This window comes from Calypte anna, chromosome 1, assembly GCF_003957555.1.
Source record: "Calypte anna isolate BGI_N300 chromosome 1, bCalAnn1_v1.p, whole genome shotgun sequence".
NCBI classification, from domain to species: Eukaryota; Metazoa; Chordata; class Aves; order Apodiformes; family Trochilidae; genus Calypte; species Calypte anna.
In genome coordinates this window covers 26,619,039-26,629,870 of record NC_044244.1, presented here as the reverse complement: position 1 = coordinate 26,629,870, position 10,832 = coordinate 26,619,039, and the positions used below count along the sequence as shown (strand labels likewise).

General features: G+C 46.2%; 1 protein-coding gene across 1 annotated transcript in view; it reads left to right on the top strand.

Moving 5' to 3' along the window:
• Positions 1–477: 477 nt before the first annotated feature.
• ZNF277 (zinc finger protein 277) overlaps positions 478–10,832 on the top strand; it is a 54,132-nt gene continuing 43,777 nt past the window's right edge. The window contains exon 1 of the mRNA XM_030456156.1: positions 478–543. Within this exon, the coding sequence (XP_030312016.1) occupies positions 501–543 (43 nt within the window). The 5' untranslated portion in view covers positions 478–500. The remainder of the gene's footprint in view (positions 544–10,832) is intronic.

Genomic DNA, 10,832 nt, shown 5'->3' with positions numbered 1-10,832 from the left:
CGGGATGAGCTACCCCCCGCCTCCGCGCTGCCCCGCTCGTTGTCTCTCTCACTCACCCACGCCGTACTTCTCGTGCTCCGTGGGTATCCACATGCTGGCGGCGTGCAGCCGCCCGCCCGCCCGCCCACCCTCTCCTCCTCGCCGGCCGGCAGCCCCTCCGCTGGGAGCAGCGGTGCCGGCGAGCGTTCCCACTGCCCGGCTGCTCCCGCCGCGCCTCAGCCGCGGCTGCCCGGCCCCGGCGGGGAAAGCATTGTTCTGCCGGGCGGGCGGACTGACGGACTGACTTAAGCGCGCTCCTTCGCCAGCCACTTATATGCCCCGTCCCGCTGCACGCCGGGGAACGTAGTGCCTCGGCGCGGCCGCGCCCCTCTTCGCCCGCGGCTCGGGGAGAGACTACGAACCCCGGCTGGCCCCGCGCTCCCTGCCGGGGCGGGGTGGGGCGGAGCTCGGCTCCCGGAGGCCGCCTGACACCGGTAGGGAGGGAGGAGCGGAGAGGCGGCATGGCAGCGTCCCGCGGAGCTGGCGGGCCGGCGGAAGAGGGGGGTGAGTGCCCTGCGGGAAAGCGCAGCGGATCCCCCGATCCCCTCCTGCCGGCGGCTCCGCGGCCGCTGGCTCGGCGCTGGCGGGGCCGGGCGGCGGGACGAGGTACCGGCTGTGGGACGAGGTACCGGCGGTGGGGAGCGGGGGACACGTGTGGCACGGCCGAGAGCCGTCCGGGCCCGGCGCTGTGGGCCGCGCCGGTCGCCTGTCGGAGCGGGCTTCCAGGGAGAGTCCCGGGTATCCCCGTCCCCGCCTCCCGGTGGGTACAAGATCCTCTATTTCTGCTTGGTGCCATTCTTTGTAGTAAAACCCCTAATTTAGCACATGAGGGTGAGAGGACCGGGGGAGGTTTTGTCAGTGAGTTGTGCTGGCGGTGGAATTGGTGCCGACAGCGTGCCTGGTAGGTGGGACATCGGGCTGTCAGACTGGGTGGCTTTTTGACTTCTCGTATGAATCCGCATCTCGGCAACATACATGCGCAGATATAAGGAAAAGCAGATGGTGTTTAGCGAGGAGCACAAATGGACCATCGGGGGTGACAGCCAGGGATGTGAGGTGCCTTAAGCAGTGCGAACAGCGAGGTCTCCGTCCTTGTTGAGCCTTGAATGTCTGTGGCCTTCTTGAAGCAGCCTGGCTAGAGTTCATCTCAGGTAAATTGCAGATCTGCAGTCTGAACTGATCGTTGTTGAAGAAACCCGGGTGCTGAGAGGCAGGAGCAGAAGCTGGAGTTGTATCTTGTGGTCCTGGGGGAGGGAACAGATGGAAGAAAGGGGGAGAAACTCCAGTGATGTGATGCTGCTCTGCAGGCCTCACTGGGTACAGGCTGTCTCTAAGATGAGTATGTGTGGTTTTAAAAAATGTTTTCCAAACAAATCATTATTCTGAACTGGTAACTGGATTCTTTGGGAAATAATTTACTTTAATACAAACAAAAAAATCTCAGTATTTTTTCAGTTCAGTTTGTCTTTTAGTTTCTATTTTCAAGTTAAATTTTTAAGTTACCAGTAGTGTGAAGGACACAACATATGGAAAGTCATGTGAAAGCAGGCAGTTTCTAACCTAGAGTTAGAATGCACATAATCAGTGTTCATCCTACTAGTTGTCAAACTTTTAAAGTGACCTTTGTGTGTTTCTCTAGTATTGTCTCTGCATAAAAGTAATACCACTTAATTTATACTAGTAGTTAAAGTACTCTTTCTGTGTTGCAGTCTGTTGGCATCAGCCTCTTCTTCATGAAAAGCCAGACCCTTCTAGAGCTCTTTTGTAATTGCACCTGGAGGCAAAGCTTTATAACTGTGTAAAGGGATGGTCACTTTCGTCTGTGCAAGTCTTCTGTAAGAAACCATGTATAGGACTGTGGGGTGCTACAGACGATGAAGTTACCATGAGGTTTTGCCAGGTAACACTTCCAAAGACATTGGCACCAGTGTGAAAAAAAGTTTGTTCCATTGGAATTCAGAAACTTACGCTGTTTTCCTGCTAGTGAGCTCAAACATTCATTGAAAGGATTAGTGAACTTTCAGTGTGTTTGCTCTCAAACTTGCTTTTCATCCCCTGTGAATCTCTACGTGGTGAAACATGTAAAAGTCACTACTGAAAATCAAAACAATAGATGCTAGTCTAACTTCCACCCCAGCCTGTAGACTTCCATGTGCATCCAAGCTATCCCTGTCTCCCTAAGAGAGGGCTGCCAACATGCTGGCTGAAAGCCATGAAATTCTGCCATAGCCTTTTAACTGCAGTCCGTCATGCTAACCATGACTGACTTCAGCATGTTTATATTAGGCTCAGAGCCCATCTCTCTTCATCCCTTGAACAAAGACAAGACTACCCAGCAGCTGAAATACCCTTCTCAAAATTATTCATTTAGAGCCCAGTCGTTAAGAGTAAACAGATCTGATATGACAAATCACATTCTGGGCAAAGAAAATACCTTGCCCTTATATTTATCATTTCCCTGTCTCTGACTAAAAATCCTTATTCTTTCACAGGTTTAATTTCTACCAGGCTATTAGCTCTAGTGATTTTTTTGTACTTGCTTGTGCACCTGTCTCTTCTTTGGAGACAATATATAGGAAATATATAGGAAAGTTACATAAAATATTTTTCCCTGTGTTGCTGTTTCTTATTGACAGGGAACTTTGCACTTCTGTATTCTAATCCAGGACGGTGTTGCTTTCTAGTTAATTCCCTCCAGCATCCTTCACCCAGTGGCTTGTAATGAACTCATCACTGTCCACAGTACAATTTGTTCAGTCTTCATTAATTATGCTACAAATCAACATTTCTTACAGCATCTGTCAATGGATTTTAAAATTAGGTTTCTTCTGGAAGTGTGTCTTTCATAGCTTCATCAGCAATCTGACAGTTACGGTTTCCTGCTCAAGGTCTTAATGTGCTCAAATGCTTTTTCATATCATGCAGCTGAAGTGTATCATGCCAGAGCACAGCATGTTATTCTTATTCCTTCCACATCTGTCTTTTGTGTCTCATTTTTAAGGGAATTCACCTTACTGTGGAGAAAAGGTTTGACTAGTCTTGCACAAATCTACCTTGTTTCATTGCGACCTAAAGGATGCTGTAGCGAAAGATATTTTGTTCCTGATACTGTAAGCATCACTTCCATTGCTCAGCTCTGAGTTTGCTCTGCTGAGGATGCTGTGAGAGCTGCTCAAACCCAGTGTACTCTGGGATCCAGAGGTTCTTTTTTCCTTGTTACTGAGAGCCAGCCTCCTGTAGTCTCAGACCTGAGAGGTTTCTCCCTCTGGGTTGATGGATGCAACTGCTGCTGTTCTGCCTGCGGGTCTGGCCAGTAGTAAGGCTGAGCATGCATTCAGAAGAGGCATGCAGAACCATAAAACTGAAATTTTTTCTGAAAACAGGCATCCACAGAGCAATGCTTCTGTCATACCCACATAAGCACTGTCAGAACTCATATGAACAAGTGTAGGGGTAGCTTGGTCTTGTTCCTCCCCTCTGACCAGGATTGATGTTTACTTGGGAAAAGGCAATTCTACTTTAGATTTGCAAGCACCCCTGTGTTCACAGGCTGCTTGATTACCAATAAGGGCTCCAAGTATTTGTGAGCACTGGGCTCCTTGCCTAGCCACTGACTCAGACACCCAATATTTCCAGGTGAGGGTCTCTTTCTGCTCAAGCATGACAATCCCTGCCTGATGCATGACTGCACCTGATAATTCTGCAGAATTTAGCTGAGGGGTCTCAGCCTCACACAGCATCACTGATGCAGTTACCTGGGCCTTGTATACCTTGCAAGATTTCACTCCCTAGCAGGTCCAACCCCACCAAGCCTTTGTGAAGCCTGGCCATCTCTTAACTACTTGAAAGCCAGCCCTTCCTCACAGGGTTCTTGGCAACTTTTTCCTCTTTCCTAAAGCTTTTCACTCTTTTATTTATTTTGAGCCATTCCTCGTATCCAGTAGTTTCTCATGTTAGCTAAACCTCAGGCTAGGGTGCAGTCACCAGTTTGTGTATCTCAGTACCTTTTCTGCCTTCTTTTCAGTTTCAGCTGACAAAAGTTCAGCTGTGTATGTATTAGCAAAAAAAAAAGAAAGGTCTCGATCCAGTTGTCTCTTCACTTCTAAAAGGCAGGTCCTGCCCAACTAACCTGATCTCCTCTGCCTCCTGACATCCTTTCCTAATGTCCCTTTCTCTTCCATACCACCAGCTGCTCCTCCCCTGCCCACAGCTCTTCCTTCTGTCTCCCTGCTCCTGTGCTGTTGCCATGCATCTCACCAGATTTTGTCCACAAACTGCTTCTGGATCCTGTTTTCACCCTGATGATCTATTCTTCTGCTGGTTTTGCCTCTCCCTCTTTTTTTTTTTTTTTTTTTTTTTTTTTTCCTTTACTAATTTTCACCTCCAATTTGTATCTATCATGCCTCTAACATTTCCATTCCTGGCTCTCCAGTAGTATTATCTCTTGTCTTAGTTCCTGCACTCTAATATTAAACTTCATTAGGCCAAATGAAGTCACAACAGCACAGAAGGTTTTTAGGCAAGGCATGTCAGAGCACCATTGCTATGTGAGGTACCTGGCTATAGGCAGTGTCATAATCTCTGCACTTAAGCAGGAGCAAATAAGGTGTCAGAAGGATTAAATTTCTCTTTAAGCCTTCTTCCTACTGAGCTCTGCAGCTAGAATTCAACCCCAAAACTGTCCTGGAGTGGGGGAAGCAAGGAAATTATTTGCTCCCATGTGCTAAAACACAGCTGGGATTTGGCCTCCTTTGCTGCTTCACTTCTGGTTTGGAAGCTGGAGTGGATGAGTGTTTTGTTTTTTCCTCTCTTATGATATTTCCCCAGGTTATTGGTAACTTCTGAAGATAACACTGTAATGACATAAAAACTTAATGTTTGCTACTCTAAGCTATGTTAGAGGGTATGGAGCTGCAGGGTCCCTTAGCATGGATCAGGATGGCCATGCAGAAAGAGCAATTAAAGGGATTCTCTGGCAGTGGCATCTGGCCACTTAGGGTTCTTCCAGAAAGGGAAAGTGCTTCTTTTACTCCCTTTCTAATCCCATTTCCTTGGGAGAGCCAGGCAGGGAGGAAAATGGCAATGGCAGCAATATATGTGGCTGTGCTCTGCCCTGAAGCCAAGTCTCAAGATGTGGAGGATTAAGGAGCATGGGACTTTGAGTCCCATTGGGGATGGTAAAGACTGATCCAGATTGACAGTGCACTAGTGAAAACAGGCACCTTCACTGTCAGATTCAGAAGCACACCTGCATTCCTGGATCACTTGAATATTACATGACCTAAACTCATCTGATACCTGGGCCCTCTTACCAGAATGCAAGTTTAGTCCTATTTGCCAGCAAATCTGATTTAGCATTGTCTATCAGGATGGAAACAGTCACACTTGTCTCACATGCAACTCATGGTCATGGATCTCTCAAATATTAGCAGAAAGTCTAAGTGCTTTGGCTGGACTGCCTAGCCAGGTGTCACCTCTTCCCATGGCTGCTCCTTGGGCCCCTTTGCCAGCCACTGACTCAGACTTTCCATATTTCCTGACATAGGTCCCTTTCTACTCAATCCCTACTGCAGGTTGAACCTTGTTAGCAAATTGCACATACAAACACCATACATACAGGGTTGTATTCACAAGGAAAATACAGACACAACATGGTCTCTCTAGACACTGATTCCTGGACCCGTTGACCTTATGAACTGCAGCTTCTGGCCCTGAGGCCTTGCAGCAGCATCAAACTGCTGCAGAAGGTGACAGAAGGTGAGTTACACAAAACAGCATTAAAAGAAATGATTTAGTAAGAAGAAAGGAAGACTTTGGTGATCAGGTACAGGGTTTGACAAGAAAAATGTACCCACCAGCACCCTGTGTGAATACAACTGGACCTTTTTATTATCCCCACCTCTGTTTTCAGATGTTTGTTCCCCTCCATCCTTCACTTTCTTCCTTTAGCCTCCTCTGAATTTCCTGTAAGGTAAGTACAGTCCTGCCAGCCTTTTCTGGTATCTCACAGCAAATTTCATGCAATCTCACAACCACCCTCAAATACACTGTAATACATATGATAATCACATTTCCCCTCCCTTCTCAGTGACAGAGTTCAGGTTGAAGCTGTTTAAGGCTGTGTCTGAGTAGCTCCTTTAATGGCATTAGTTCCTGTAGGGAACCAAATGCAGTGTTCTGTCTCTGTTATCAGCTGCTTATTAATATTTGTGTGTAATCTGTTGTCCTTATTATTTGTTAGTTCTTTTATACCGATTAGTCCTTAACCAAATAAGGTAATGAACCAGATGCCCTCCCATCCCACACATTTTTATACTATCTCTCCTATTCAGATCAGCCCCAAGTGAGCAGATTACCTCCTTCCTTAAGTCTGTGAATAGGGAGATCCTGGCTGCACACTGCCATAGGTGAAAATCCCAGCAAGGTGATGGAGTAGGCATTGCTCCACACATGGAGCTGCCACTTCTCATCTGTTCATTCATCTGAGTCCCTCAGACATTAGCCTAGTGGGCTCATCCTGCGCACCCCTATCTGTATGTTTCTGTTTGATTATTTCATAGAATCATAGAATTGGCTGGGTTGGAAGGGACCTCAGACATCATCAAGTCCAACCCTTGAACCACCGTTGCGGTTGCTAGACTATGGCACTGAGTGCCACATCCAGTCTCTTTTTAAATATCTCCAGGGACAGAGAATCCACTACTTCCCTGGGCAGCCCATTCCAATGCTTGATCACTCTCTCCGAAAAGAAATTCTTTCTAACATCTAACCTAAACTTCCCCTGGCACAACTTAAGACCATGCCCTCTTGTCTTGTTGAAAGTCATCTGGCAAAAGAGACCAACCCCCACCTGGCTACAACCTCCTTTCAGGTAGTTGTAGACAGCAATGAGGTCTCCCTTGAGCCTCCTCTTCCTTAGGCTGAACAGCCTCAGCTCCCTCAGCCTCTCCTCATAGGGTCTGTGCTCAAGTCCCTTCACCAGTCTGGTTGCCCTCCTTTGGACCTGCTCCAGGACCTTGATATCCTTCCTGAACTGAGAGGCCCAGAACTGGACACAGTACTCGAGGTGTGGCCTCACCAGGGCTGAGTACAGGGGCAGAATCACTTCCTTGGACCTGCTGGCCACGCTGTTCCTGATCCAGGCCAGGATTCCATTGGCCTTCTTGGCCACCTGGGCACACTGCTGGCTCATGTTCAGCTTCCTGTCAATCCAGACTCCCAGGTCTCTTTCTGACTGGCTGCTCTCAGCCACTCTGTCCCCAGCCTGTAGCGCTGCATGGGGTTGTTGTGGCCAAAGTGCAGGACCCGGCACTTGGCTGTGTTGAACCTCATCCCGTTGGAATCAGCCCAACTCTCCAGTCTGTCCAGGTCCCTCTGCAGAGCCCTCCTGCCTTCCAGCTGATCCACACTCCCTTCCAGCTTAGTGTCGTCTGTGAATTTGATGATGATGGACTCAATCCCTTCATCTAAATCATCAAGGAAGATATTGAACAGAACCGGGCCCAACACTGATCCCTGGGAGACACCACTAGTGACCGGCTGCCAACTGGATGCAGCACCGTTCAGCACCACTCTCTGGGCCCAGCCCTCCAGCCAGTTCTTAACCCAGCACAGGGTGCTCCTGTCCAAGCTGTGGGCTGACAGCTTTTTCAGGAGGATGCTGTGGGAGACGGTGTCAAACGCTTTGCTGAAATCCAGGTAGACCACATCCACCGCCTTCCCCTCATCCACCAGACGGGTCACCTGATCATAAAAGGAGATCAGGTTGGTCAGGCATGACCTGCCCTTTCTAAACCCGTGCTGGCTGGGTCTAATCCCTTGCCCATCCTGCAGGTGCTGTGTGATTGCACTGAGGATGATCTGTTCCATGACCCTGCCAGGCACTGAGGTCAGGCATACCATAACCATACCATGACCATAGAGGTTAGCATCCTGATAGATATCCTTCCTTAAACACCCAGCCAGTTCCAAGCATTCACACACATGGTTGCATCCTTGGTTTTTCCTATATAGTAGACTTCCATGCATCTTGAGTACCACTTGTGATCTGTTTCTTGCAGTAAATCTATGCATTCATTGGAGGTTTTCAAGACCTTGGGGCTTCCACTTTACCATAGGTTTTGGAGTGGGGAAGAAGAGATTACTTCTACCAGCAGCTGTTATAAGCTCCATGAAGTATCTTGGTTAGACAGAGGCTAATCATTGTAAACTGAATGACTAGCAATTACACCTGGAAGATAAGTTCACTAATTAAGTGCAACAAAATTTATTTTACTATGATTATAAAAATTAATGTCCTGAAACAGTGCTATTTTTAAATGTTTTAAGAACATTTGTTATGATTTTTAATTAAAGATGCAATCTTGTTCATTTGAATAGCTACCTGATAAGCATGTGGATCTTATGGAGGGCTGGAAATTACCAAGTTATGGGTGATAAAATGATCTTTGAAGTGCTTCTGTTTTTGAAGAGTAAAAAGGCAAAGTCTTTTCATATAATGTTGCAATGAAGTGTTAGTGGTTTTAGCCTTCCATAGTACATTGCTTAAAAAAGAAGAAAAAACTGATGATGGGAGAATATACAAATGAACTGAAGTATTTCATTAAATGGATAGTAATGGATTAATAAAATAAGTAGTGAGCTATATCGTTTGGCAATACAGATCTGAACTGCCTGTGATACTGCCATAATTTTACAAATAATTGTGTTACAAATGTGCACTGTATTTTATCTAAGGACAAAGGGATGTCCCCCACACCTCAGCATGAGTAAGCAGCTGCTCTTAGCACAAGACACAAAATGTTTTGTTCTTCAAAAATACCTAATAAAGGCTTGCTGGGTTGTTTTCTCTGAATTCAGAAAACTTCTGTATCTTAAAAAATGAAGGTGGATGGCCTTTGTCTTTTTTAGATGTAATTTATCCCTCTAGTAGTGGACATAGATCTGCATTTAATTTCAGTAGTCTAAACTCATTCCTGCTTGCTCAGAAACAGGTAAAGGCTTTGATACATGAGCAAGCTATTAAGTATCATCTAGCAGCTTTATGTATTAAGTGGACCTCTTCAAGAAGTCAGCTGCTTCAGTCTACCTTGTGGGCATGTGCCTATGGACCACAGAATAGGCTAAACATAACAACTTGTTTGCATGTTAAACCCCTTAAGTTGTTTGCAATCTCTGCTCAGGCCTTCTGTTCCATGCAGTGGAGCAACAGGGAACGGTGGTTCATCAGTTTACAGATTAATTAAATTGTTTAACCTGTCTCAGGAAATACCTGCTTCTTATCTGAAAGGCTTTCTCTTTGTGTGAACAAATTAATAGATGTGGACATGCTTTATTTAGATACAGAGGTGTGGACTAGGGAAGTATTACAAGTTATTCTCATGTTCCAAGAGTGAGACAAACACCAGGATAGTTTGTTATGCCTATTGAAACACCCTGCTCACTGTTGTTTTGTTTTGATTTGTTTTCTGGGGAACACCAGTTTTCAGGAAGAGCACCAAAACTGTGATTCCTTGTAGCCAGTGGTGGATGCCAAGGTGTGTCCCTAATGTATAAACAGGTGATAAAGACTTTTTCTCCCTTTTGAGACTTTAGCCAGCTTTGTGTATGAGGGGATACAGGGCTTAAACTGGGATATGTTTGTTAGTTAGAGCAGGCAGCTAGAAAGGAAGAAGAGGACCTAATTATTGAGAAATTACAAATGTTAAGTATTTTAACTTCTGTATAGGTGAAGTTCCTGTCTGTTCAAACAGCCTTCATAGCCATTCTAAGCCTTGTGTATGTCTTTCCACCATACCCTGTCTTGTAGCCAGGGCTAAAACTTTGCAGTGTGAAGTGACCCAGCTGCTTCTGTTTTATTCTTGCTCATTGGGATATCATCCTCTCATTTGTCATTGGTGGCTCCATCCCCATGGAGCAGGTTCTCCTGTTTCATGCTCTCTGTAGTAGTAGCAGGTTAAAAGCTTTCTCTGTATCGCTCTGGTAGAAGCTTTATAACTGGATGTGCCATCTGTTTTAACCTCACAAGCTGGTATGGCATAGCATGACTCTGTCCACATGAATGGTAGATAAAGGCAATCAGTGCCACAGTCCCTGCAGCTATATTGCACAGTTTGGCATTTTTGCTTTGCTTTGCATGTAGTCAGCCTTCCCATAGCAAAAAGCCTCCATGTGCAGATGTTTCAAAGCTGTCTGAAGCAGTGCCCCTTGGTTTAGACCCAGATGTCTCTTCTAGGGGTTGCAGTGCATTTTGTACATGCCTGGAGTCCAGATGAATCTGTTCCGTGTGCAGCAAAACTCCTTCCAAACCCAACCAATGCACAGAGCAGCTGGAGGATGATCAGGGGTGGCAGGACTTGTGTGGGTCAGAGCTGTGCTGAGAAGTGCAAGAAGAGGGATTAAAGCTGATGAGTAGTGCATGGCACAGCATCCTGCCATTCAGGACCACTGCTAGAGTTAGTGACATGTGCTGCAGGTCAGCCCTGGCAGTCCTGTGATGGAAGTGCACAAGACTCACAACACAAAACCAGGAATGGTTGTGAAATAAATCTGTGCAGTTAATAAGTGATCCTGCTGTCACCAGAGCATTTTGCTAGCATTTGTCTTGACCAGTGTGCCAGCACTGAATTTTATTATGACTCAGTAATGCATGAATAAATGAGATAGAGCTTTATCTCTGAAGGCTGGTATGTAACAGAAAACATCCTGCTTGAGGTTTTAATTTGATTTTGTCTTATATGGGATGAAAACATGCAGCCTGTGTTATTACTGTACTAATTTAATGTTCAGGAGTC